Raw genomic sequence first — 26,578 nt, forward strand, 5'->3', positions numbered from 1 at the left:
GGGGCGGGGATAGGAATCTTAAACAGAGCACACCTCTCATCATTCTTATTTGTAATTACGCTTTTAAAGAGACAAAGCTGTTGTTTCCAGACAGTGAAAGACCAGATCTCTGTTCGGGTTTGGGTTGCTGTGGTTAAATAGAGCATTTCCTAGTTACTTTTCTGCTGCGTGGACAGCATAAAGGGTAGAGGATGGGTCAGAAGAACAGACTTGTACCCCGGCCCTCTCCTTAGCAGCTAAGTAGATCGCTTCTCTGAGTCCTTTTTAAAGAATTTACGTATAAAGAGAAAAGAATCCCCGTGCTGCCTGTCGGAGACCTGGTGTGCGAGCCCTCTGAGAGGTGGCGTTGGCGAGGCAAGGGGCCAATGTTACGGAATGACAGCCTTTGCTTTGTGGAGACTGTGTTTAGTAGGCAGACTGCGTATGAAGTATTTCTGTATTTAATAAACACCCAAGTCTCATGTTTACAGTGAAAACAGTGGCTATTCTCGAAGAGTTCAACTTCAAAGAGAGTTTTGGGGTGGGTGGGGACTATAGAGGAGAGAAGTCCTGTTTCATACCGAAGTGTAAGTTGTTTGTCTCTGTCATTAAACACGCTGTACATTTGCCAGAGCAGCAGCCGGTGGAATTCTGTGAGCTTAGTTAATCTTTGTTATTTATCTAATACTTTGCAATTTTTGTGTAACAGTTTCAAAGTGCTGCCAAGTTGAGGCCGAGAACTGTGTATCAGAATGTGAAACCTGGTGTCATTAGCTGGGAGGGCTCTGACCTCATATGGGAACTGTAGCTCTTTTTCTTTCGTTTTATTTATTGTTTCAACAGAATCCACCTTTAACTTTTCTGGATTGCCTTCTAGTTGTAATGGGTTACCTTCTATGTTTTCTAGGTTACTTTTTTTTTAAAATAAATTTTTATTGATTTCAGAGAGGAAAGGAGAGTGAGAGAGAGATAGAAACATCAATGATGAGAGAGAATCATTGATTGGCTGCCTCCTGCACGCCCCCTACTGGGTATCAAGCCTGCAACCCGGGCATGTGCCCTTGATCGGAATTGAACCCAGGACCCTTCAGTCTACAGGCCACTGAGCCAAACCAGCTAGGGCTCTAGGTTACTTTCTCTGTTATACACGTTTATGGGGATTAAGAGCTTTGGCTGTAAGAAGTGGAGACTTGGATTCCCTTAAGAAAAGACGGTTTTACTGCAGGGAGGAGCCAGAAAGCTCCCAGGGATGAGCCAGTTCCTCCAGCGCCCCCCCCCCCGCCCCCCCCGCCCCCCACACACACTTTCTCTTGGTCTTCTCCTCCCACTCTGGCCAAATCCTGGTGTCTCAGCCTGTTTCCACCATCATCCCTAATGGGCCGCTGCCTTCTTTACAACAAGGGGCCGAGTGCAGCGTTCTCAGTTCTGGGGTGACGGGCGGGGCATTTGGAGCTGGAAGGGGGGTTCTGTGGCTGTTGTATGATGGTCTCGTGTCGTGATCACAGTGCAGATGTTACTCATTCTGCTTTTTACAGCCTTAAAACCCAAACTCCCCCAATATCTCGTAGAGTCTCACTAATTACTTTTGCATAACGTACTGTACTGGTCCATCAGGCTCATGGCCCAGAGCCTTGGCATGCTCTCTCTTCGATGGGAATTATTTTCACAGGATGAAGTGTCACAGTGGGGTTTAGTCTTTCAAATGGTTTGTTTTTCTATTCCTGATGCATACTGATTTGCGCTGAGTAGGTGCTCATTGAGTTGCATGCACATAGTAGGTGCCCGCTGAGTTGAATGAGCCATAGGGGTTTACTGACCGGCATTGCCATTGACAATTTGCTTCTGCAGCACTGGGAATTAACAGCGTTTTCCTTTCTTTTTCTTTTTGGTAATTTAATAGGTGTGAAAACTTGCATTCTTTAGTAGCATTATTTTTTAAGATGCAATGTCTATTTTTACTGGGAAAAAGATTGTTAATGAGTTTTAAATTTAAATCCTCTGCTGGCCTGAATGTTTGCAAGGTCAGAAACATTGTAGCATAACAGCTGGTCATTTCTGCTTACACCTGGTTGGTGAGGGCATGCTTTGAAGTAGGTATTTAACTTGCTTAAACATTTTAGGTTTAAATTGTTGAGTAGGGAATGTATGTGCGTGGTGTAAACATTAGATTGCCCTCCAAGGTCTCTCCTGTTTCCATCATGCCTTCAGAAGCAGTACATCCTATGTTCTTATGCAGCCATCTTATGTTCTATGTATCTGTGCATGAGTGTGTATGTGTGATATCCCTCATCACCTTTACAGGATTGGTGGGAAGATCTGCATGTAGTGTGCGCCGGGCACATGCTAAGAATTGTATAAGGATTTGGTAGACAAATCCCATAAGTAAAATGTCAGAGAATAATTTAATTTCACCTTTCATGTGAACTGGTTTGACTGTCCCCCAGGGCTCCCCAGGCTGCTGCAGGCTCTGCTCCAGTGGGGGAAGGAACCCAGGAGGGGGCAGGAACCCAGTGGGTAGGGTTCCAGAACCCCCCACCCTCACCCCTCCCTCCCGGCCAGGGTGAGCCAGACTGTCCTGTTGAACATTTGCCCCCGGGCCTGTTTGGGGACGGGAAGTGGAGGTGAACACAAAGCGAACACGGCCGGTGTGGGCAGTCTGATAACTCGTGCTTTCTCTTTGTTTCCAGATGTTTCTTACCGTGTACCTCAGCAACAATGAGCAGCACTTTACCGAAGTCCCCGTGACCCCAGAGACGATATGCCGGGATGTGGTGGACCTGTGCAAGGAGCCCGGCGAGAGCGACTGCCACCTGGCCGAAGTGTGGTGCGGCTCAGGTGGGAGCGCGCAGCCTGAGCCTGGTCCCGCGTTTCTTACCGTTCCCGTTCCTGGGTGTGGCGGGGATGCTCTAGAACAGCATGTCCACCAGGAGACAGCGTCCCCTCCAGCTTCGCTGTGACATAGGAAGTCCTGTTCTCTTTCTGCTACACGGTGACGGCACCACAGCAGGAAAGGTCAGGGGGCAGGCAGCTGACACACCAGTGGGAGCGGCTGGTGTGCCCCTAGGGCAGGGATGGCGGACCTTTTGAGCTCGGCGTGTCAGCATTTTGAAAAACCCTAACTGAACTCTGGTGCCGTGTCACATACAGAATTTTTTGATCTTTGCAACCATAGTAAAACAAAGACTTATATTTTTGATATTTATCTTATATATTTAAATGCCACTTAACAAAGAGAACTCAACCAAAAAAATGAGTTCGCGTGTCACCTCTGACACGCGTGTCATAGGTTCGCCATCACTGGCCCAGGGTTTTGTGTGCTGAGGCTTTGCTTGATGAGAAACGCGAGGCGTCCTGACTGTTTGCCCTCTAAGGTTGCGTAGGCTTTGGGGAAAGCTGCTCAGCGTTGATTACTGTGGTGGCAGGAGGCACTGGTGAAATCACAGGCCTTACATGAAGCTTTGAAGTCAATCCCTCAGTATATGGTAGTTCTTGGCAGCTCAGAAGTGGGGCGGCCTGGTTTCTTTTGGCCCCATAGGAGTTTGTCGACCTGGGAGGAATTTTTCCCGAGTTCTGTTAGTTCCTGCACGGCCTGGTGAGCTCCCGCTGTTCCCCCTTTCTCCGCCGGGGTGCAGGTGACACACTGTGCTCAGGCGTTCACACCGGCCACGAAACCCGACTTCAGCTGAGTGCCCGGTTCCCCTGCATGTCCTCGTACCTATCTGTGTTGCCTTTCCCACCCTTGGGTATTCTAGAAGGTCTTCACGCTCCATGAATCACTTATTTTTTTAACCTTCACCTAAGAGCTAGATTAGACCGTTTGCATAAAAAAACGCAAGTGATCCCTTTAAATGAGAATCTGATGGTTGGACTTTCTTTTTTTTTTTTTTTTAAACAACATAAATTTATTTCTCACATTTCTGAGGCTGGGAGGTCCAGCTGACTTGGGTTTCTGGTGAGAGCTCTCTTCCTGGCTTACAGTTGGTTGCCTTCTATGCCCTCAGGATGGTGGAAAGTCGATGGTTGGACTTTTGTATTGACACCCCGTAGAGCTTTCTCTTCTGCTAGAATAAAGTCCAAACGCTTGATCCCGGATTGTGGACCTTAGAGGCATGCTGTCTGTGTTGTCATCTGGTCCTGCTCCCTCCTTGCCCCTCCACAGCTTTTTTATATTCACGAGCGAACCACACTCGGCTCTGCACGCCTCAGAGCCAGGGCACTCCTGTTCCCAGACCTGGCTGGCTTCCCTCCGGATTTGTCAGTGCTGCTCCCTCCGGTCCTTGGGGTTTCGGTTAAAAGGTTCCTCCTCGGAGAGGCTTTGCCTGAGCATCTTGCGAAAGTAGCCAGGAAGTTCTCTATGATGTCATCCTGGTTTTATCCTCTGCATCCACACATCGCTGTGTGTGTGTGTGTGTGTGTGTGTGTGTGTGTTTATTTATTGCCTTTTTGATCCCTGTCACTCCAAACACATGCACTAGCGTGTAGACTCCCTGAGAGAGGAGATCTGCTTCCCTGCTCATTGCTGCTGCAGCGCGAGGAGTGCCTGGCACATAGTAGGTGCTTGTGTTCAGTCAGCGCTCACTGAAAGAGTACATGAGCTCCCATTCACCCTGCCTTACACTTCCCCGAGGTGACCGGAACCACCCACCAGATCCCTCTGTTTCCCGCTTCTGCACGTGCCTCAGGTTCTGCCTGAAGGTGTGCCTGCCTCCTCCTGACTTTCATGGGGGAGAATGTTCTCTTTGCCAAGGCTCATTCTCTTCCTGGAACACTGGATTCTGCTGCCTCCCTTTCCTCTCCAATTCTGCTCACTTGAGGTCACTAACCCATATTATGTGATGATGATTAAGGATTCTTTTCTTTCTAACGTTTTAAATGAAAAAAGGTGGGTAGCATCTGAATATGTTCTTTTTATAAGAGGGGAAGTAATATCAATAGAATGGAGATGTCTTCCCCAAGTCCATCCCCTGATCACTTGGTGTAATTGCTTATGACTTTAGCCGATTGCTTTTCAGACTTCTTCTCTGCATTTGTACGTAGCTATAGAAATAGTTTAGTGGGTTATGCCTTTCTCTATTTTTGCTTTATGTAAATAGTACCATGTGTATCAATACCCTGCCCTTTGCTGTTTTAAAAAATATATTTTATTGATTTTTTTACAGAGAGGAAGGGAGAGAGATAGAGAGCCAGAAACATCGATGAGAGAGAAACATCGATCAGCTGCCTCCTGCACATCTCCCACTGGGGATGTGCCTGCAACCCAGGTACATGCCCTTGACCGGAATCGAACCTGGGACCCTTCAGTCCGCAAGCCGACGCTCTATCCACTGAGCCAAACCGGTTTCGGCACCCCTTTGCTGTTTTACCTTCCAACAGAGCTTGGAGGTATTTTAAGATGTGTACATTTACAGCATTATTTCTAATAATCACATAATCTTTCCCAGTATGCATAAACTACGGTTGATTTAACCATTTCTTTATTCGTAAACATTTACATGAATCCTGCTCTTGTTTTCATAAATGCTGCAGTAAAACCCTTTTAGGAGCCTCTGGGGTCACGTGCAACCATTTCTGTAGAGCAGATAACGAGATGGGATTGCCTGGTTGAGGGGTCACGCATTTAAAATTTAACACAGGCTACGTAAGTTCACAGTCCTACCAGCTTTTTCTAAAAGCATCCTCATCACCAGTTGATAGAATAATATATTAATCCTTGCTAAGCTGATACTGCCCATTTGAAAATTTATTGGCCGTTTGGGTTTCCATTTTTAAAAACTGGTTTCTCCGTAGGTTTCCTTTGGCATTTGTCTTTCCCTCTTGCTTTGTAGGCATTAAAAACAAAGACGAACCGAAAAAACATTCTATTGTAGACCTCAGGCCAAGTTATCCCCTTTATGGGAAAATTCTTTCCTTACTCCAAGACCGTAAACATATTCTTCTGTTATTTCATGCCAGAAGTTTTAAGATCTTTTCCTTCCTTCCTCTCCCCCACCCCTCCCTCGCCTCATGAATTTTTGTGCCTAGTGTGAATTAGGGATTTAACTTTTTCCCCAGATGGACAGTGAATCTTCTTAAGTGCCTCACTGAACAGTTTTTTCCCTTCTGTTACGACATCACTTCCTGTCCTATGTCGTGTCTGTACATAGGGATGTTTCTGTACACTTTAGCCTGTTGCTTTCATTTTTTTCTCTTATTTAGGACAGAACCAGCTTTTGTTTGTCTTACAAAGATTTTTTAAAATTGATTTTTAGAGAGAGAGGAAGGGAGATGGAGAGAGAGAGAGAGAAACATTGATGTGAGACTGAAACATGGATTGTCTGCCTCCTGCACGCCCCCTCCCAGCAATGGAGCCCTCAACCCGGGCATGTGCCCTGACTGGGAATTGAACCGGCAACCTTTCGGCGCAGAGGACGATGCCCAACCACCTGAGCCACTCTGGCCAGGGCGGGACAGAACCAGTTTTAATTACTATAGTTTTCCAATCTGTTGGGTATCTATAAGGCAAGTACTTATTTCATTCTTCTGCTTTTTTAAAAAATATATCTGGCTATGCTTGTATAGTCCCTTTTTCAGATATATTTTCGAATTACCTTGAAAGGCTCCGTGAAGCATTCTGTTGGGATTTGGATTGGTTGCAGTGAACTCATAATTGATTTGAGGGTTGTTTGTAAGGTGTGATTAAGAACGAAGTCTTGGGTATTGAGATTCTGTCTCTGTCATTTACCAGGGTTATGATTGAAGGCCAGGTCCTTAATCTCTGTGTTTTATCTACAGAATTGGGATGATAATTGAACCTATCTCATAGGATTGAGTGAGATTCCAGGAGATAATTCGTGCTGGGGGCTTAGCATAGCCCTCGGTGCACTTAGTATTAGCTCTCAGCAATAGCTATGATGTTTTAAACTCCCCCTCCCTTTTGCTATAAATTGTCCAAAGTGTCCTATTTAACAAATAGTAAATATATTACTTTGATTTTGTTAGCTTCTCAAGCTTCTTATTTTCTTTGGCTGACAATCTTTTTAAAATGAGCAGCTTTGATTTGTCATCTCCAGTTCCTTGCTGCCCTGTCAGTTGTTGTGTAGAGAGCATTTCTTAGGTTCCCGTTGGGCTCAGGACCGATTGGGAGGGAGACAGATAAGTTTCCTGCCTTCACGCAGAAGCAGATTCAGCAGATGCTTAGAACACGGCGTGGTAACCGCAGTGATGGGTGGACCTGCTCCATCTGCAGGAGGAGAGGGGCTGGGACGTATCTGTGCGCAGAGTGGCACGTTCACAGTCACGGAGGCCGAGGGCCGAGACTAGGGGATAGGGGAGGGGGTTGAGGGAGCAGGGGCCTTGAGAACCTGTGACGTGCATTTCAGCACGTGCAGGCCCGGGCCTGCTCTTGTTACCACAGGCCGGCAGGGCCTCGGCTCCCACACCTACGGGAAGGTTCATGGCCTTTAAGATGGTCCGACCCAGCAGGGATGGGAGTTGCCTCACTGCCTTTGAGTTCTCTCTTCGCTTCTGGAATTGGGGGATTTTATTTCCTTTGGTATAGTGTGTGTGTGTGTGTGTGTGTGTGTGTGTGTGTGTGTGGTGAAGGAGGTGGAGGGCTACTCACTTTCTTTCGATGGGTTTCTACTCATCTCTGGTGTTCCCTTCTGGGGGGCTCTTAGTAGAATTTCTGTGGTTTGCAGAAGAGGGATGTCTGTGTCGGCTCAGTACGCTCTGTCACTGGGAATAGGACCAGAATGCACCTTGGTTGCAACCAGGCCCATGAGGCTCAGGGTTAGCTCGCGAAATGGGCTGCTGCATGCCTGGCTGCTGCATTCTCTGCCCGTGCTGTTTCCTTAGGTATTGCCTCTGGTGACTGACAAGTGCATTGAGTTTTCTTAGGCTGTTCCAACCGTCTTCTATTAAAAACGATACTGGCAATCGAGAAATACCGATCAGTTGCCTCCACATGCATCCTGATTGGCATGGAACCCACAGACTGGGCATGTGCCCTGACTGGGACTCAAACCTGCAGCCCTTTGGGCATAGGATGGCACATGAGTCAGGGCTGGGAGATTTTTTGAGGGGAACGCAAGGTACCCGGTTTCTCCTGAAGTTCCCATCGATTAGGGTGTTTAGCTGAGCTCTTCTTTCTGTCTCTAGAGAAGTTCTGACAAGTGGCCGTTTCACGGGAGTGGCTAAGTGGATGTATGTTCAGTGTAGAAAATAGCCTGTTACTTGGCAATGGATACATGTCATTTTTTAACAGTTTTTAAAATGATAATTTAAAAGTCTAATAGAGAGTAAGACTAGGCTATTTAGAAAGTTGTTTGTGAAATGTTTGGTTTATGTGTTTAGAGAATCCTAGAACCGTTGGTGTTAGGAGGGACCTCAGACCATCCCATGTCGGAGGTGACGGAACCTTTGAACCCCGGGGGCTGGCCAGGTGGCAGGCTGATGGCTGGTGAGGGGCCCACGGAGTGAGGTCAGCCCGGCTCCTTCCAGGGGCCCAGGCGCAGGCCTCCTTCCAGGTCTCCACCCGGCTCGACACTGATGGTGTGTGGGTGCGTGCGTGCGTGTGTGTGTGTGTGTGTGTGTGTGTGTGAATTCTGTGATACTGCGTTTTCTAAGGGGCCTTTAATGGAAACAGATGACCTAAGATGCCGTGTATTTCCTACGTCCCCAGTGTATACTGTGCATGAAGAACGGATGACATGCTATGTTTGTCTTTCTCCTAGAACGCCCCGTCGCAGATAACGAGCGGATGTTCGACGTCCTACAGAGGTTTGGAAGCCAGAGGAGCGAAGTGCGTTTCTTCCTGCGGCACGAGCGCCCCCCTGGCAGGGACTTCGGTGGGTAGATTCTGTGAGCAGGTGCAGCGTTCGGACTGTGTTTTTATGCGTTGGGGTGGAACCGGGCAGTTTGAGGGGAGAGTGAGAGGTGAGTGCGAACCGTGGGGAGAGGCCACGCTTCTAAGATCTGCCTGTCGGGGAGGAGACATGGGGATGGTCTTGCTTGTTCTGTTTGGTTTGAAGAAGAGAAGTTTTTTGTTTTTTAAGATTTTTGAATTGATTTTCAGAGAGAGAGGAGGGGAGAGGGAGAGAGAGAAACATCGATGCGAGAGTGAAACCTCGATTTGCTGCCCCTGCACGCCCCCTACTGGGGATCGAGCCTGGAACCTGGGCATGTGCCCTGACCCGGAATGGAATTAGCAACCTTTCGGTGCATGGGATGGCGTCCACCCAACTGAGCCGCACCAGTCAGGGCGCAGACGGGAGACGCTTTATGGTAGTTTTCAATGCGGGAGGGAAGGCGGTTGCAGTACGTGAAAGGGGGTGCTGAGGGGGTGTCCTCAGCCCTGGCAGAGAGAGTCTTGTGGGCAGAGGAGGGAGCCTCTTCCATGGTGACAGGACAGGAAGGAACAGCGCAGTGCCAGTAAATGTGTGCGCCTGTGAGCAAGTCGGGGAACTTGTCACCGGAACACGCTTTCTCAGGCGGAGAAGGCAGAGGCCTCTGAAGGTGAGGATGGACGTGAAGAATAGGAGAGAGCCCCAGGGGAACAGGTTGACGGGCTCCATGGAGGCCATGAGGCCACCCGTGACGTGCTCCAGCCTGAGGGTCATAAGGGAAAAGGTGGTTGGATGACCCCAGCCTGGGGCGATGCCAGACCAATTCGGTGGAAGGTCAGGGACAGGGACGAAGAGGATACTGGCAAGATGACATCTCAGCGGGGTGGGGAGGAAGTGAGGATGGGAAGGGCTGAGAGGGAAGGGCGACCAGGGTTTAGAGGTGACAAGTCTCAGGTCGTGCAGGGTGAGTGAGGAACGTGTGGTCACAAGCAGAACGCTGGGAGGTGACATCCGGGGTGGAGCTCCTCTAGGTGGCGAGGGTCCAGGTTGGTCATGAAAGGAGCCTGGGTGTGGGTGGGGATGAGGAAGCCCAGAGCCGGGAGCCTGGCTTGTGGCGGGGACGGTCATGCAGGAGGCAGGCAGGCCCCGCGCGGGCAGAACACGGGAGTCAGGTGCTCGCCCCGTGATGCGGGCTGTGACCAGGGTGTGTAGGTGATGGTGAGGAGAGGGCAGGAGGCGGTCATGACGGTGGAGAGATGGCAGGCTGGACACGTTCACGCCCTCCGGGCAGGTCTCGGAGGCTGTGAGAGGGTGAGCAGCTCAAGGCAGGCCCATGGGCAGCTCTGTTCTCCGTGGGAAGGCCCGGTGGGGCGGAGCGCTAGGTCTTTCTAAGACTGTTGGAGTTTTCACAATGGGAAGCTAAGGGTTTGTGACTTCGGTATACAATTCTTGGGAGTAAGAATGTAGGTAACATGTTCGTCACTGGATGTCATGCAGTCTCGATTTTATCGCTTTAATGCAGATATCCATATGGTCCCCTACAGTGAGAAGTTATCAAGTGTAGATAGACCGTGGAGGAGCTCAAAATTGACTTGTCTGGCCTCTTCCACTCTGCAGTTGAGAAGGCTGATACTTTGGGGTTCAGTGACTTGTCAGAGGCCACACACCCAGAGGCAGAGCCAGGAGTGGGGCTCGCGCCACCTCTGCCAGGCCGGCTGGCATGCCTGACAGTGTGACTGGTGCCCGTGGCTCTAATTTAAATGAGCACGTATTTTCTCCCTAAGCGTTCTTCTGCGGTAGCTTTAAACTGGCACCTGCATCTCGTTTTTATTTTGTTCTTTGTTTACGTTGCTGCACGCATCCTCTTGTAAGAGAGGAGTTGGACTTTACCCACTCACCTGCCAGTTCAAATGTCCGCCCGTGTCGTCCTGGCTGAATTATTAAACGGCCTTGCGATAGTGTGATGTGCAGTGTCGGTGTGTCTGTAACGTGAGAGTAGGATCGGAAGGGGAGGGAGCTGTTTCACGTTGTCACAGACTCCAGTGCCACACGGTGTCTGACTTGGGGTAGAGCAGGGCTGCTTGTCCGTGTCCTCCGTAGTGGGAACGGCGAGGTTACGGATTAGGAGGCTGTCACCATGGTCTTCTTCTGGTTTCACCAGACCTGGGACCCGGAATGGACGGAACTATTCTTAAAGCTCTCGCCTGGCACTCTAACTGTGGAACTGCATGGCCGGGAAGGGACTGGTGGGGCTGCCTGTGAGGCAGCGAAGACAGCAGTCATTCCTAAACGGGAGGTTTATTTTTCTTGCAGAAATAGTGTGGCCGATCCTGGAGCTATTTTCTCAGAGAATTGAACAGTGTTATAAAAATAAAGCTAACACAGTCCTAGCCCATTTGGCTCAGTTGATAGAGTGTCAGCCTGCGGACTGAAGGGTCCCGGGTTCGATTCCGGTCAAGGGCACATGCCCAATTTGCAGGCTCGTTCCCCAGTGGGGGGCGTGCAGGAGGCAGCCAATCAATGGTTCTCTCTCATCATGGATGTTTCTATCTCTCCCCCTTCCTTCCTCTATGAAATCAATAAAAATACGTTATAAATAAGTAAATAAATAGATAAATAAAGCTAGCACATTAGGGCTAGGGATGGTGTGACCCCGGGGTCTGAGGATTTCGTATTACTGGCATGGGAATTTGTGGTCAGCTTTAGGCAGATTCAGTAGACATTTGATTCAAAAGAAATTTTACTCTAAAATTTCTTGATAATTTAATAATCTTTCTAATTTCTGGAAGTATAAATATTAGCTTAATTTCACTTATTTAAAAAATTCTCTTTGTTGATATTATCTGTTTCTTACGATGTATCTGTTTAAATTAAGACTATATTCCCTTATGATGCATTAAGTGATGCTGAGAGACCCATATATTTTAACTTAAAACATTTGTTTTAGCCAAAACAGAATACAGTGTTTTCCAGTTAGTACTTTCCCAAACTAAGAAAATGCAAGAGTTTTACTTAAATAAATGGGAAGTACTTCATAGTACTTACGAATTACCACAAAATGCCCTCAAATAAGCCAAATATTCAAAATACCACTTGTATTTTCAATTGCTTCCTTCCCATGTATGTTACAGAACAGCCTCAGTGAGCACAGGACAGATTGATTTAATGCTCACTTAATTCTTTCCATGAAACTGTTTCTGATTTCACCCCTGAGGAGCTAAATAGAGAACTAGGGGGAGCTACTCTGAGCGAATGGTGTGATTTTCCCATAATGAGAAGTACATTTATTTTGTTACATTTCCCCCTCTTCTGGTCTCTGAATCATGCAGCTTTTTAAGGGAAGAGTTAGCAAGAGGTGTTTAGTCAAGTTCACTATTCACTGTTCCGAGATAGGCTTCCCAAAACAGGCTGAATTCGAGACCTCAGTGCCGTCGCTATTAGAAAAGATTTTGTTTGGTTTCCTTTCAACTTAAAATATCAAAGGGCAGCAGTCACAGAACTAAGAAACGGACTGGCACTTGGAGTATCTGCAACCCTGATTTAATGCTTAGTTTTGGATTTTGTGCTTAGTGAGTGGACCACGGCCTCAGGACCCAGCTTTGAGGAGAAATGGCGTGAAAGTTCCTGGTGACCATCGGAGGAAGGAGAACGGGGTGAGTTCCAGTTCCTCCTGCTAAGCGATCCCACAGCGCTGCTGCCTTTAAACCTTTAAAGCTCACTCATCGTTACTTGGTTATTCAGTGGGTTATTAAGAACAGCCCTTTTTCAAAGGTTATTTTATATTTATCTCATAGAAACAGTTCATTTTCATGCTCTCTCCATGCTGACTATTGAAAGAAGTTAGACGCTGAATATACAATTCAGAACAAAACATGTAGAGCACATGTGTGAGGAAGTATTTGTTTGGGGGTGATTGTGTTTGTTGCTGTCATGTTTCTAGAAAAATGGGAAGTTATTTACCAGCGCTTTTGCTCTTGCGTATGAATGTCAGCAGCATCTTTGGGGTGCCCTTGCACGTCTTCTTTTCGGAGCCCAGGATTTCTAATGCTGTGGGGATTGGCTAGACGGCCTTCTCCCACCTGCAGTGACCTCATGTTAGGGTCCAGGGCATCTGAAGTGGCATTTGCTCTTGCTCCATCTTTTCCCAGGTCTGGCTGTGAACAGCTGACCTGGAGGACAAGGAGGGTCTTAAGCATTAACAGGATTTGGGTGCTTCTTGACAATATGTATCTTTTCCCTTCACTGGGTATTTTTTGTAAAAAACAGCTTTATTGATGTATAATCAACATGCAGTAAACTACACATTTCAGATACACATTTGAGAATGTCTGACATACTGCACACACCTCTGAAACCGTCACCATAGCCACCCCAAGTCCCCTTGTGTCCTCTCCTCACCCTCAAGGAACCACCAGTGGGTCCGCTTTCTGTCTCTACAAGTTAGATGTTTTCTAGAATCTTCTCCAGCATGTACTCTTTTTGTCTGAGTTCTCTCGGCATAATTATTTGAGAGTCATCCTCTGTTGTGTCTACCAGTAGTTAATTCCTCTCCGTTGCTGAGCGGGGTTGCAGTGCCTGGATGTACCACAGCTGGTTTATGCATTCGCCTGCTGGTAGACATTTGCGTTGTTTCCAGTTTTGGCTGTTCCGTGTCAAGCTGCTGTGAGCACTTGGTACAAGTGTTTGTGTGGACAAGCGCTTTTATTTTTCTTGAGTAAATACTGGAGTGGAATGACTGGATGAAATGGTTGGTGTATGTGAACTTTTTAAGAAGCTGCCCAACTTTTCCAAAGCTATTGCTTTATTTTTCACATCCTCACCAACATCTGGCATGGTCAGTCCTTTTAATGTTGGCTAATAGGTGTGAGCTGGTATTACATTGGGGTTTTAATTTGTATTTCTGTAGTGGCTAATAGTATTGGCTATATTTTCATGTGTTTGCCATTTGTATCTTCTTTGGTGAAGTATTTGTTCAACTCTTTTGCTCATATTTTTTTCTTTTCTTTTTTTGCTCATTTTTTTTATTGGGTTATTTATTTTCTAATTGAATCAGAGAGTTCTTTATATATTTTGCACCCAAATCTTTGATTAGAAATAAGATTTGAAAATATTTTTTTCAGTCTGTGACTTGTTCTTAATTTTGGTTTTGTCGTTTTAGGTTTTACATTTAGGTTTATAATCCATTTTGAATTAGCATTTCCATGTGGTGTGGGAATAAAAGTTTTCTTTTTGCCATATGGGTATCCAGTTGTACAATCTGTATTTGTTGAAAAGACTATTCTTTCTCCACTCAGTTGCCCCTGCACCTTTGTCTAAAATCTGTTGCCCCACGTGTGTGGGTCTGTTTTGTGCTCTTTTCTTCCATTGGTCTGTTTATCTTGGCATCAGTACCACACTGGACTGGTTACCCAAACACTGTAAGCCTTAAGGTGAGGCAGCCTTGTCAAGGCGTTTTGGCTATTCTAGATCTTCTGTATTTTCACATGGAAATTTAGAATTCTCTCATCAGTTTATACAAAAAGCCTGCGGGAATATTGGTTGGGAGTCCATTGAATCTGTAGGTTAGTGTGGGAAGAATTGCCATCTTGACAGTGTTGAGCTTTTCCATTCATGAACACCAGGCTCTGTCTCCCGTTTGTTGGGGTCTTCTTTCTCTCGGCAGTGTTTTGAGGTTTTCAGTATATAGGTCTTGCATATCTCCTGTTAAATTTATTCCTCAGTACTTGCTATTTTGTATGCCATTATAACCAGTATTTAACCCATTGCACGCCATAAGCGTCCGACCTTCCCCACACGCCACTTGTGTCTATAAAAAAAAATGTTTTCCCTAAGTGGCAGCCCTGACCAACTTTAAAACCATTTTTCGTGACAATTTTCAGCTGAAAATATTCGAGAACACCCCAATTGTGAGTAATATACTTATTTTTATAATATTCATTGCAAATTGATTTTTTTTTAATTAAGTTCAAAATATTGTGATGTGTGGGGATGGTTTCCGTTTTGGACACATGGCAGTTAACTGGTTAAAAAATTCTTCAATTTCTGGTTTTCCTGATATATAGAAAGATGATTGATTTTTGGCATATTGATTTTTTTATCTGGCCATCTTGCTAAGTAACTTATTGTTCTGATAGTTTTCTTACAGATTCCGTATGATTTTCTTTATAGCTGATTATGTCTATAAGTTAATGACAACTTAACTCCTTCCTCCCCAATCTGGATACAGTTTATTTCTCTTTCTTGTTCTATTGCACTGGCTGGAACTTCTAGGGCCATGTTGAGTAGATGTTTTGGGAGTAGACATCTTGCCTTTTGTTCCTGATGATCCAGTGTTTCTTGACATTTTTGAATGCCAGTGTCATATATTTTGATGGTGGTTCTGATGCCTGTATTTTAGATTTGCCGCCAATGCCCCTCCATCATGTTTAACATGATCACACACTACTTTCTGATATAAATTAACTACAGAACAGGGTTTTTCTAAAGTGTTCCACTTATGTTACTGATTACTGAAACTATTTAAGTTTAAATAGTTTTAAAATAAAATATTTTATTTAAAATAAAAGTGTTGGTCTGTATGTTAGTATGTTTTATACCTTAACTTAGTAATAAGTCAACGGGGGGAGGTGTTGATGTAAAAAAATCAATAGTCTCTTTAATATCATGGAAGGAAATGGCTGAATAATGGTGCCTGATTGGTTCAGGTGAGGCTTATCCATAGCACAGCTAGACTCCGTGCGCAGTCTCTGCGCTCACCCATGTGCCTGGCTTGTTGTTTTCTCTCTCAGGTTAATAGTCCTAGGATGGATCTGACCCTTGCTGAGCTCCAGGAAATGGCATCTCGCCAGCAGCAGCAGATAGAGGCCCAGCAGCAGATGCTGGCGACGAAGGTAACGTCTTGCGTGAAGAGCCTGACAGGCCGCCATGCCAGTGTGCGCGCTGGGCTGTCGACAGTGCACCCTCTTTGTGACGCCAGTTACCTCACAGACAGGACGTGCGCTCTGAACCCCAGGTCACCTGCTGGGCGGTGCCTTCTCCTCTTCACTCCAGCTTTTGGTGGAAACCCCTGATAATCCCATTGTTCGGGATCTTCCTGCCCCTGATTCTGATGAAATGACAAGCTGTGTCGGTGTCAGTGAGAGAGGGCGGTGGTAGGAACCTTGAACGTGGCCAGCAGGAGCTGTGGGCTAAGTTTGCCCTGAGTCGTGGCTTCAAAGAGGAATGTCCCATCTACGGATGCTAACACTGCCCCTCTCATGCCCAGAACAGGCTGCTTGCCTTTACTTTGGGGACGTTCTCCACCCACAAGCCAATCCCAGTCCTGGCCTGACCGAGGGAGCCAGCAGGCGCCTCCCCATGACTGTCACACCGGCTCCCTGCTGGCTCTCCTGCCAGCCCGGCCTCCAGGCTACAGCCGGTGGCAGCAGATGCTGGGAAGGGCTCTCGAGGAACCACTTTAGTCTCCGCAGGTCGCGCTGTCTCGGTCTGCAGTTGGAGCAAGAAGCAGCCATAGGCAGCCAAGGGGTGGCCGTGTCCCAGGGAAACTGCAGGCGGGACTGGCGGGGGGCTGTGGTCTGCCCGCCCCCAGCCTAAACTCCCAGGATCCGCAGCTGGCCCGCCCCTCAGAGACCAAGTTCCCTGCAGCGGGGCCGGCAGTGGTGGCTTGACAGCAAGTCACGTGACAGCTAGGATTCTGGAAGGCAGTGCTCACCACACCCAGCCTCCGTGGGATTCCCCTGGGTTTCCTCCCCATGCGGACCCCGCTTTCTCAGAGTCATGCGGCTCGTCGCTCCTCACACTTCAATACGCACGTGGCTCACCCAGGCCTCTTGCTAAAAATACAGGCTCTGATTCAGTAGGTCTGGGTTGGGTCTGAAATTTTGTGTTTCACAAGCTCCTAGGTGACGCTGTGAGGTACCATTCCTTGAGTAGTAAAGACATAAATTCAAATAAGAAGGTTAACGGAAGAAACCTCTTGTCTTATTTTGAAACGATTTCTGTGTGACATATGTTTTAGGCATTTTGTGAAGTTTACCCTTCATTATAGATTGTGTAGCTCTATCAGTTTACTTGAAGTATTGAATATTATAGAAGTAAGATGTAAAGCTGCACAGTGCAGTTTCCTACAGGGGTAGGTAGTGTATTTATTGAGTGTGTATTACGGATGTAAGGTACAAATAGGTTACATTTCACGTTTCATGTAATCCTCACGGGGCCCCGCGAGGCAGTTACTGATCATCTCATGGATGAAGAAACAGATTTGTGTCCGCGGTGAGCTTATGTGAGCGGCCGCGGTCTCATAGCTAAAGAGTGACGAGCTCGGGTCTGAACCCGAATTTGACTCCACAGCTTATCACTTAACAGCTTCCCTAGACGGCCCCCCTTCAGGAGCTCCCTCTTACATTGTAGCTGCGGTGCGTGAACATGGGTTCAAGGCTCCCTGCTTGCTGGGAGAACCACTCGGATTAGGAATCCTGCGTTTTGGATCTTACCCCCAAGGGATTCTGGGGGCGGGCCCCGCTGGTCTGATGGCGTGTACAGGGCAGAGCAGTGCGCTGGGGCGCCTCGGCCCTGGCGTCTCGGGTTCTGGTGAGATTATTTGGGGGTTGGTGGGAGCCCTGCTGACAGTGATACGGCCTGATGGTGGCTTTCACCTTTAGGAACAGCGCTTGAAGTTTCTGAAGCAGCAGGATCAGCGGCAGCAGCAGGCTGCGGAGCAGGAGAAGCTCCGGAGGCTGAAGGAGATCGCCGAGAACCAGGAAGCGAAGCTGAAGAAGGTGAGAGCGCTCAAAGGCCACGTGGAGCAGAAGAGGCTGAGCAACGGGAGGCTCGGTGAGTGGCCCCGGCAGGTATCGGCTCCAAAGGCCGCACGTTGAACACGTCGGGGTAGGAAGTCTATAAACTTGAGGGAAAGAGGAATAAGATGAGACTCTGCATGTAGATAACTTTAAGAGAAGGCTGTGGATGTCGCTGGCGCCTCTGAATTGAATTGAGTTGTTGAATGTTTAGAGAAGTTTCTAAACTTACCTTTGGAAAATGAAGTAGTTTTTTCCCTCTAAATATTTTTTGACTGCAAATCAGATGAAGGCAAGGATTTTTAGTCATATAATAACTCCATCAGTTATGTGACCATTTACATTAAAATGTTAGTGATTTAAAAAAATTAAATCTTGTTGAAAGTATTACACATGTCCCCTTTTCCCCCATTGGCCCCTTCTAGCCCGCTCTGTCCCCAGCCCCAGGCCTTCACCACCCTGTTGTCTGTGTCCATGGGTTATACACACATGCACACAAGGTCTTTGGTTGATCTCTTCCCACCCACCCACCTACCTCCTCCTTCCCTCTGAGATTCCATAGTCTATTCTATGCTTCTGTTTTGTGTCCTAACATGTGGTCTGTCTTTGAGAATGATCCATGTGCACTTGAGAAGAATGTATATTCTGCAGTTTTGGGATGAACTGTCCTATAAATGTCAATTAAATCTGATCTAGTGTATCCTTTAGCGTCATTGTCTCCTGGTTAATTTTTTGTCTGGAAGATCTATCCGGTGAAGTCAGTGGGGTGTTAAAGTCCCCTACTATGACTGTATTGCTGTCAATCTCTCCCTTAAAGTCCTCTAGAAGTTTTTTATATAATGAGGTGCTCCTATATTGGGTGCATATATGTTTATCAGGGTCAGATCCTCCTGTTGGATCAGTGCCTTTAGTACTGTGTAGTGACCTTTCTTGTCTTTTGTGACGCCTTCATTTTGAAGTCTGTTTTGTCAGATATGAGTATTGCTACCCCAGCTCTTTTTTTCTTTTCCATTTGTAAGGAGAATTTTTTTCCCATCCCTTCACTTTCATCCTGTGTGAGTCTTTTGTTCTGAGGTGGGTCTCTTGTAGACAGCATATAATTGGTTCATGCTTTTGTATCCATTCAGCTACCCCATGTCTTCTTATTGGGGCTTTTAATCCATTTACATTTAAGGTTATTATTGGTAGGTATTTTTTATTACCATTTTAATTTTTTATATCTATGCTTCTCACTCTATATTTCTTCTCATTACAGCTGTCCCTTCAGCATTTCTTGCAGTGCTGGTTTGGTGGTGATAATCTCCCTTTACCCTTTTTTTGTCTGGGAAGGTCTTTATTTCACCATCTATTTTGAATTATAGCCTTGCTGGATATAGTAATCTTGGTTTCAGATCTTGCTTTTCATTACCTTGAATATGTCATGCCATTCCCTTCTGGCCTGTAGAGTTTCTGATAAGTAATCAGCTGACAGCCTATGGGAGCTCCTTTGTAGGTAACAAATTGCCTTTCTCTTGCTGCCTTTAAAAGATCCTCTCTTTTCCTTTAAATTTTGGCATTTTAATTATGATGTGTCTGGGTGTGGGCCTGTTTGAGTATTGACCTATGAACCAGGAGGCCACAGTTGGATTCCCGGTCAGGGCACATGCCCGGGTTGCAGGCTCCATCCCCAGTAGGGGGCATACAGGAGGCAGCCGATCATTGATTCTCTGTTGTTGATGTTTCTGTCTCTCCCTCTTCCTTCCTCTCTGAAATCATAATGAAAATATATTAAAAACAACAACAACAAAACACCACTAGGTTGGCCTAGGACACGTCTGGAAAATTCCTCTCCTTTTTGTTAGGAAGTTCACTGTGAAGCTGCTCGCTGGGAAGTGGTCCATTCTTCCATTTCTTTTCAATGATTGTTGCTTTTTCTCCTCCTCTTTCCAGTGGAGGAAATTGAGCAGATGAACAGCCTGTTCCAGCAGAAGCAGAGGGAGCTCGTCCTGGCCATGTCCAAAGTCGAGGAGCTGACGAGGCAGCTCGAGATGCTCAAGAACGGCAGGATCGACGGCCACCATGACAACCAGTCCGCTGTGGCCGAGCTCGACCGGCTGTACAAGGAGCTGCAGGTACCCTGGCTGCTGTGACGCACAACAGCCACACAGATGGTCCTTCTGCGTGGCAGAAAGTGCTGGATTTCCACGTCTTTTCCTCGCAGTGGTTCTCAACCTTCCTAATGCCGCGACCCTTTAATACAGTTCCTCATGTTGTGGTGACCCCCAACCGTAAAATTATTTTCGTTGCTACTTCATCACTGTAATTTTGCTCCTGTTATGAATAGTAATGTAAATATCTGATATGCAGGATGTATTTTCAGGGGTCGCGACTCACAGGTTGAGAACCGCTGCTTTAAGGAGATACAGGGAGGAAGACCTACGCCCCGACGCATCTAGAATAAACTGTCCAGTCCCTCGCACTGGCCATCGGAGGCAGCCCTCCGAGCCACAGCCCGTGGTCTCCACTGGACTAGAAACCTCGAGATGAGAAAGGGGTGGGGGCGGGCAGGGGGCAGAGACCTTACACTTTTAGAAATTATGTAATAGTGGCCCCTGGGACTCCGTGTGAGAACTTTTTCTTCCTCCTCTTTGACTACCTTTTTTTGTTGTCCCCCGTTTTATTCAGTTAAGGAACAAACTGAATCAGGAGCAGAATGCCAAGCTGCAACAGCAGAGGGAGTGTTTGAATAAGCGCAATTCAGAGGTGGCGGTGATGGACAAGCGTGTGAATGAGCTGCGGGACCGGCTGTGGAAGAAGAAGGCGGCGCTGCAGCAGAAGGAGAACCTCCCCGTGAGTGGGCTGCTGGCCGTGGGCGGGAGGGGCGGGGGCAGGCCAGCCCCGGGCGGCCAGTTCTTGGCAGCGGCGCCGTGGTCAGTGCTGGCTGTGCCCTCCGCGGAGAGGCGGTGCTCAGAGCTGCTCAGACGTGACCCATCTTCTTGTGCCTGTTGCCGTTCCGACCTGCGTGGCTCCGGTTTTCTCGCTAATACTTGTAATTAAGGGTGGGGAGAGCTCATTGAGCGGTGATTTTGTTTGGGAGTTTCTAGTAGGCTCTGGCCAGAGCTGATTGTTAAACACGATGAACATTTCCCAGCCTTTCCTGGATGCCATCTGCCTTGTGATCCTGAAGGACCTGTGCTTCCTCCGAAGGTTTCACCTGATGGGAACCTGCCTCCGCCAGGCGTGTCGGCGCCGAGTCGCGTGGCTGCCGTCGGTCCCTACATCCAGTCGTCCACCATGCCCCGGATGCCCTCCCGGCCGGAACTGCTGGTGAAGCCGGCGCTGCCCGATGGACCCTTGGCCATGCAGCCTGCGGAGGGGCCCATGAAAGTCCACACCCTGCCCAACATGCGATCCGGGGCCGCCGCGCAGACTAAAGGTAAAGCCCGTCACACGCACGTCCTGCCACAGCGCCACCTCCCGTCCTCGCTGCTGCGTTTCCCAAGCGGGAGTTTTACAACAACGTCTTCCTATCCCTGCTCGTGTTCAGATTCTAAGGATCCCCTGTATTCGTTGCTGGGCGATAGGGTTCTTAGCCCTGAGTGACACAGTTCTGGTCAGGAAGGGAAGCAGAATGTACTGTCTTTGCAAATCCGAAAACTGTATTGAATTCCTCCTTGTGAACAAGGAAACTGTGATCGGATGTTAGTAACTGGGAACCAGCTGTCTGTGTGAAAACACCATCGATGGGGTTAGTGGTGTTGACTTTGCAGAGCGCGAGGTGGTGAGTCCCTTGTTGGTAAGTCATGTTTATCTCAGATGTGCGTGTGCTTGAGCACCTGCCCGCTGTTGATGCGAGGATCAAGGTCAGCCTGTTGGGAGGGAAAGTGTGAGTAACAGGCGCCTGGGTTAGTGAGCTTTGCACCCCAGGTCGTCCCCAGGTGCACGGGAGGGGCTAGCCGAGGTCTGTAATGGGAGGAAGATGAAGGGAGAACCGTGGAAGAGGAGGGTAAACACGGGAGAAAAGATAACAGTATTGTCTCCTCCCCTGCCACTATCATGTGCGTGCATTTGCTCACTTAGTTATTATTTTGCCGTAATGGCCACTGTGAAGCAGTGTGGCACCTGTGAGTTTTTGTAGAGGTGCTTTTGTGTTGTTTCTGTAAGGAATAAGAAAAGCTTTGAAACTTCAGTCCTGGTGTAGGAAAATCCTGAATACACTGATTTGGGCAAGACTAGTGCAAGTTATGGCTTATTTTTTTCATTTTTTTGCCTATTACAGTGCATACTTTTGGTGTCGTTAGGGAGCCCTCGGCCTGCTAAGTAGAAATCGTTTTCTGGGAGTGATGGTGACATTTTCTTACCCAGCGGAGAGCCATGTGTCCTTGTTGGCAGGCTTTCCACTTGCCACGATTAGTTTTAAAGTGTTTGAGGGAGGGAGACCATTTTAAATTAGAAATATGCACCCTAACATTTTCTAAATAAGTTTGCTGGGATGGTTGACTCTGAAATTTAAAGCTGTTTTTAAGAGATTCCACTTCTTAGCAGCAAAGGAATCATTAAAACCTCTTTAGAACCCAGGTTATTTATGGCTGCTTTTCTGTGTTCTAGGCTCTAAAGTCCATTCGCTTGGCCCCGACTGGAGTCCCCACGCAGACCTCTTCCCGAGCCAGGCCTCTGCCCCCAAAGGCGCCGGGAGTGCGCCCGACCCAGGTGAGGCTCGGCGCTGCTCCCAGCTTTCTGCTCGGGCTTCTCAAGGTGCCGGGAGTTCTTTTCAGGTGGATTGTTTCTAGTGTTAAAGCCAGGGGCGGGGTTTATTTGCAGATCACCCTTACTTAGCCAGGGAACAAAGGCAATGCCAGCATTGTCGTGTCTGGGTTATTTCTCAATCACCTTAATTTACAATTAGGGAAGCATTTCTGAGTGCGGGGTTCCCAGGAGGTGGAGGAGGGAAACTGACACGTGAGTAAGAAGTTCTTACAAACAGTTTGAATATCAGTGTGATTTCCTTTTCCCTGTGTTCTTCAGCTGATGATGGAGAGGCTCCGCCGAGGGAGAAGGAGAAGAAAGTGCGCCCCTTCTCCATGTTCGACACGGTCGACCAGGCGGCTGCGCCCCCCGCCTTCGGGTCCCTGAGGAAGAACCAGAGCAGCGAGGACATCCTGCGGGACGCGCAGGTACGGGGCGCGGGCACGTCCAGGGGTAGAGCCCGCTGGTGTTAGAAGGGGTACAGGGCGAGGGGGTGGGGCAGGAAGCGGCAACAACACCTGGGACGTTAGGAAACACGCAGCCTCTGTCCTGGGCAGCGAGTCTGTGTGTGGTGTCACACCGACGGGGCCAGCTGACCTACCTGCGTCTGGGCCGTATTTCATGTGATTCTCTAAGAAACACGAGTGCAAAGGAGAACAGCCAATGTGTCTGCTCAGTTACCTGCCGGGACAGAAGTGGGCACGGCGGGGTGGTTCCTCTCGGGAACTGCACTGCGTTACTGAGCCCGCGTAAACTGTGCCTCAGTTCAGAGACTTAGGAGTTAAATGAGAATAATTAAACGTGTGGAGCTAGGAGGTTTAGTGTTTACTTGCATCTGTGCAGTTAGGTCATCTCAACCATCCGTGTGCCCAGTTGCTCAGTATTTTTACTGACTGTGTGTGTGTGTGTGTGTGTATGTGTGTGTCTTACAGGCTGCAAATAAAAATGGGAAAGTACCACCTCCTGTTCCATCAAAACCCAAACAGATCAACTTGCCTTATTTTGGACAAACCAATGCGTCCCCGTCAGACATGAAGCCCGACGGGAATCCTCTGCAGTTGTCCGCAGCCGTGGCGTCCGTGGGAAATAAGCCCAAGCCTGCGGGGCAGCCGCAGAGGGGCCTGCTGGCCCCCGGCGCACCGTCGGGCGGCCAGGACCCAGCCCTCGTGCCCGGCGCCAAGCAGGAGAGCCCACCGGCCGCGGCTGTGCGGCCCTTCACGCCGCAGCCCTCCAAGGAGGCCGGCCTGCCTCCGTTCAGGAGGCCGCAGACGGTGGCAGCCAGCTCCATCTACTCCATGTACACCCAGCACCAGGCGCCCGGGAAGAGCTTCCAGCAGGCCGTGCAGAGCGCCCTGACCAAGGCACAGCCCCGAGGGCCGCACTTCCCCAGTGGTAAGCTCCTCCCCTCCTTTCACCCGCGTGGGTGATGGCAGTCCCACCAGGGCCGTCACCCGCCAGGAAGCCAAGGGACTTGTCCCGTCTGACCGATGTTTTTCTGTGAGTTTTGTTTCATTGTGGCTTTTGGTCTTGATTGGCAGTTTAAAATGTGAGTTTCTGCTAAACATCAGCCACTGACTGCAGTGATAGTAGTGAATACTACGAAACACGGAGTAAAATAGAGGAATAAAACCAATAGGAGAGACAGAGCCTGCTGGTGGTGGTTGCCCGAGGGCATCTGCTCCCACTCCCTGCCGGCTCCTTCAGAGCTGAGGTCACAGGGCTCAGTGGGGACTCGGGACAGATGCCCGCGGTGTGCGCTGCATGAGGCTCTGTTCACATAGGCGGCCGATGTCTTCTTGGTGCCTGGACGATCGGGCAGCTGCCCGTGGAGGCGCTTTCATGAGATTCAGAGAGGCCTTCGTTATGGTTAGCCGTGGCTGTGACTTGCCAGTGTTGCTTAGCTGACGTTAATCGGAGCTTTTTTCATTTTGCGATCAGTCTATGGCAAGCCTGTGATCGCTGCCCAGAACCCACAGCCCCCGGACAGCATTTACTCCGGGAACCAGGGCAAGCCCGGCGGCCCGGAGTCCGACACGGAGCCGGCCGCCTCCGTTCCGGAGAGCCACGAGAACGAGAGGATTCCTCGGCCCCTCAGCCCCACCAAGTTACTGCCTTTCCTGTCGCACCCCTACCGAAACCAGAGCGACGTTGACCTCGAAGCTCTGCGCAAGAAACTGTCGAACGCCCCCCGGCCCCTGAAGAAGCGCAGCTCCATCACTGAGCCAGAGGGGCCCAACGGGCCCAACATTCAGAAGCTCCTGTACCAGCGGACCACCATCGCTGCCATGGAGACCATCTCGGTGCCCTCCTACCCGGCCACGGCGAGCGCAGCGACTGCCGGCCCCGAGAGCCCCATGGAGATCCAGAACCCGTACGCACACGCGGAGCCGGAGAAGGAGGTGGCCTGTCTGGCCCCTGAGCCCGTGTCCCCGGAGGCGGCCGCCCACGCCAGCACGGCAAACAGTGACGTGCCAGCTCCTCCCCTGGGCCTGGATTATGTGTCCGAAGGCGCCCCGGACACCAGCCCGAGTTTCCCGAATAACGTGGAAGAACCGAATCCAGAGGCTCCCCACCTGCTGGAGGTGTACCTGGAGGAGTATCCCCCCTACCCTCCGCCACCGTACCCCTCGGGGGAGCCAGAGGGGCTGGGGGAAGACTCCGGGAGCCTGCGTCCACCTGAGATCACTGGGCAGGTGTCGCTGCCTCCGGTAAGTCACGTGGTGCTCGTGGTGCTTCAGGAGCCTTGTCACTCTTCTAGGGGCTGATTGTGAAACTCGGCGAAGCAGCAGCAAGTGTGTGCAGCCATTTGCAAAGGCTGGTGTGTAAACTGCCCGCTGCAGCGCATGTGCCCCGCAGTTTGTCTTTTTATTCTATAACTAGAGGCCCGGTGCACAAAATTCGTGCATGGGGGCGTTCCTTCAGCCCAGCCCACAACGACGCCAGCGTCCCTCGCCCGGCCTCTGGTCTGAGGCCTTTCCCCTCCCTCCATGCGGCTGGGTGCAGACGCAGGGCTTGTGTTGCCAGGGTGACGTCGCCAGCATCCCGCCCCGTCACTATGGGTGCTGCCATCTTTGTCGTGGAGTGATAGTTAATTTGCATATTACTCTTTTATTAGATAGGATTTCTTTGGCACAGACTCGACCTTATAAATGGAAAGGAAACAGCGTTGTGTTTTTTAAAAAATATTTTTATTGATTTTTGGAGAGGAAGGGAGAGGGTGAGGGTTAGGGTTAGCTCTTGCCCGGTTGAACCGTGGGGTTTGCTACCATGTTAGGTAGGTAATTTAAAAGCCAGTCTTGGTTAGTTTTGAACTTGACAGAAAACCAGCCCTCCTATCACTGGAGATGGTCCTCTTAGCTCAGTTCCTGCTGGAGGGACGACCAAATGTATCTCACTCGGTTCCCGAAAGTCATGTTCTATGGGCACACTGGTTAAGCTGTTGTGGTTTATATACTCTTCTGAATAATGTACTTTCATAAAAAGTGCTGAATATATTTTTGTGTCTTTTACCAACTCAGCTTAGATGTTATTCTCCCCATTTTTGTCAGTCTCTTGCTTACAGCAGGATCCTTAATTTTCCACGCTTTTCTTCTGCAGGGCAAAAGGACCAACTTACGTAAGACTGGTTCCGAGCGAATTGCCCACGGAATGAGGGTGAAGTTCAACCCCCTGGCTTTGCTTCTAGATTCATCTCTGGAGGGAGAGTTTGACCTTGTACAGAGGATTATCTATGAGGTATGATTGGTCAGTTTCTTAAACATGACCTTGCATCATAGTTTGCTTTAAAGCTCAGATCAGGAGGCTGCAATAGAGAAGTTGTATTTTTAAATTTTCTTTTGGGGGAGGTGGGGTTGTTGAGAGGAACTCTTGAACTTGCTCCCAAGCAGGCGTTGCTGTTCTAAAGGTGCGACTGTCGGGTGTTCGATGATGCAGAAGTTAGTCTCCACCAGGCCCCCTCGAGTCCTGTGCTTTCTCGGGGGTCCTTGCCCTCCTTTAACAATGCTCCCGTGTGGATTTATACTACACTGTTAAATTACAGACGTGGTCCCTACTGTTCAGAAGCCTACAATTTAAAGTATTTTTAGGTGACCTTTTTTTCTTTCCATGGAAAATGTCACTTGTAGTTAGATACTAATTTGTGGTGGAAAGTTGGAGGGTAAATAAACAAAAATGACTCTACGGATACAGTTTCTGGTTCTACTTCAATTTTGGGGAAGAAAAAAAGACTTTTCATAGCGAGTGCCTACTTAACGTGGC

The 26,578-nt window shown here is 48.7% G+C and overlaps 1 protein-coding gene across 5 annotated transcripts in view; it reads left to right on the top strand.

Annotated features, from left to right (window-relative positions):
* Window positions 1–26,578, top strand: part of TP53BP2 (tumor protein p53 binding protein 2) — a 104,550-nt gene that overhangs the window by 72,295 nt on the left and 5,677 nt on the right. For 4 of the 5 annotated variants that reach the window (XM_059677407.1, XM_059677411.1, XM_059677406.1 and 1 more), the window contains 13 exons: window positions 2,667–2,814; window positions 8,691–8,804; window positions 12,372–12,454; window positions 15,590–15,691; window positions 17,462–17,633; window positions 19,526–19,707; window positions 20,261–20,425; window positions 20,783–21,011; window positions 22,184–22,285; window positions 22,601–22,749; window positions 23,254–23,713; window positions 24,260–25,029; window positions 25,919–26,056. In XM_059677407.1, the coding sequence (XP_059533390.1) occupies window positions 2,667–2,814; window positions 8,691–8,804; window positions 12,372–12,454; window positions 15,590–15,691; window positions 17,462–17,633; window positions 19,526–19,707; window positions 20,261–20,425; window positions 20,783–21,011; window positions 22,184–22,285; window positions 22,601–22,749; window positions 23,254–23,713; window positions 24,260–25,029; window positions 25,919–26,056 (2,814 nt within the window). The remainder of the gene's footprint in view (window positions 1–2,666; window positions 2,815–8,690; window positions 8,805–12,371; window positions 12,455–15,589; window positions 15,692–17,461; window positions 17,634–19,525; window positions 19,708–20,260; window positions 20,426–20,782; window positions 21,012–22,183; window positions 22,286–22,600; window positions 22,750–23,253; window positions 23,714–24,259; window positions 25,030–25,918; window positions 26,057–26,578) is intronic. The other variant, XM_059677410.1, reaches the window with a different exon arrangement.

Source organism: Myotis daubentonii, chromosome 20, assembly GCF_963259705.1.
Source record: "Myotis daubentonii chromosome 20, mMyoDau2.1, whole genome shotgun sequence".
NCBI lineage: Eukaryota > Metazoa > Chordata > Mammalia > Chiroptera > Vespertilionidae > Myotis > Myotis daubentonii.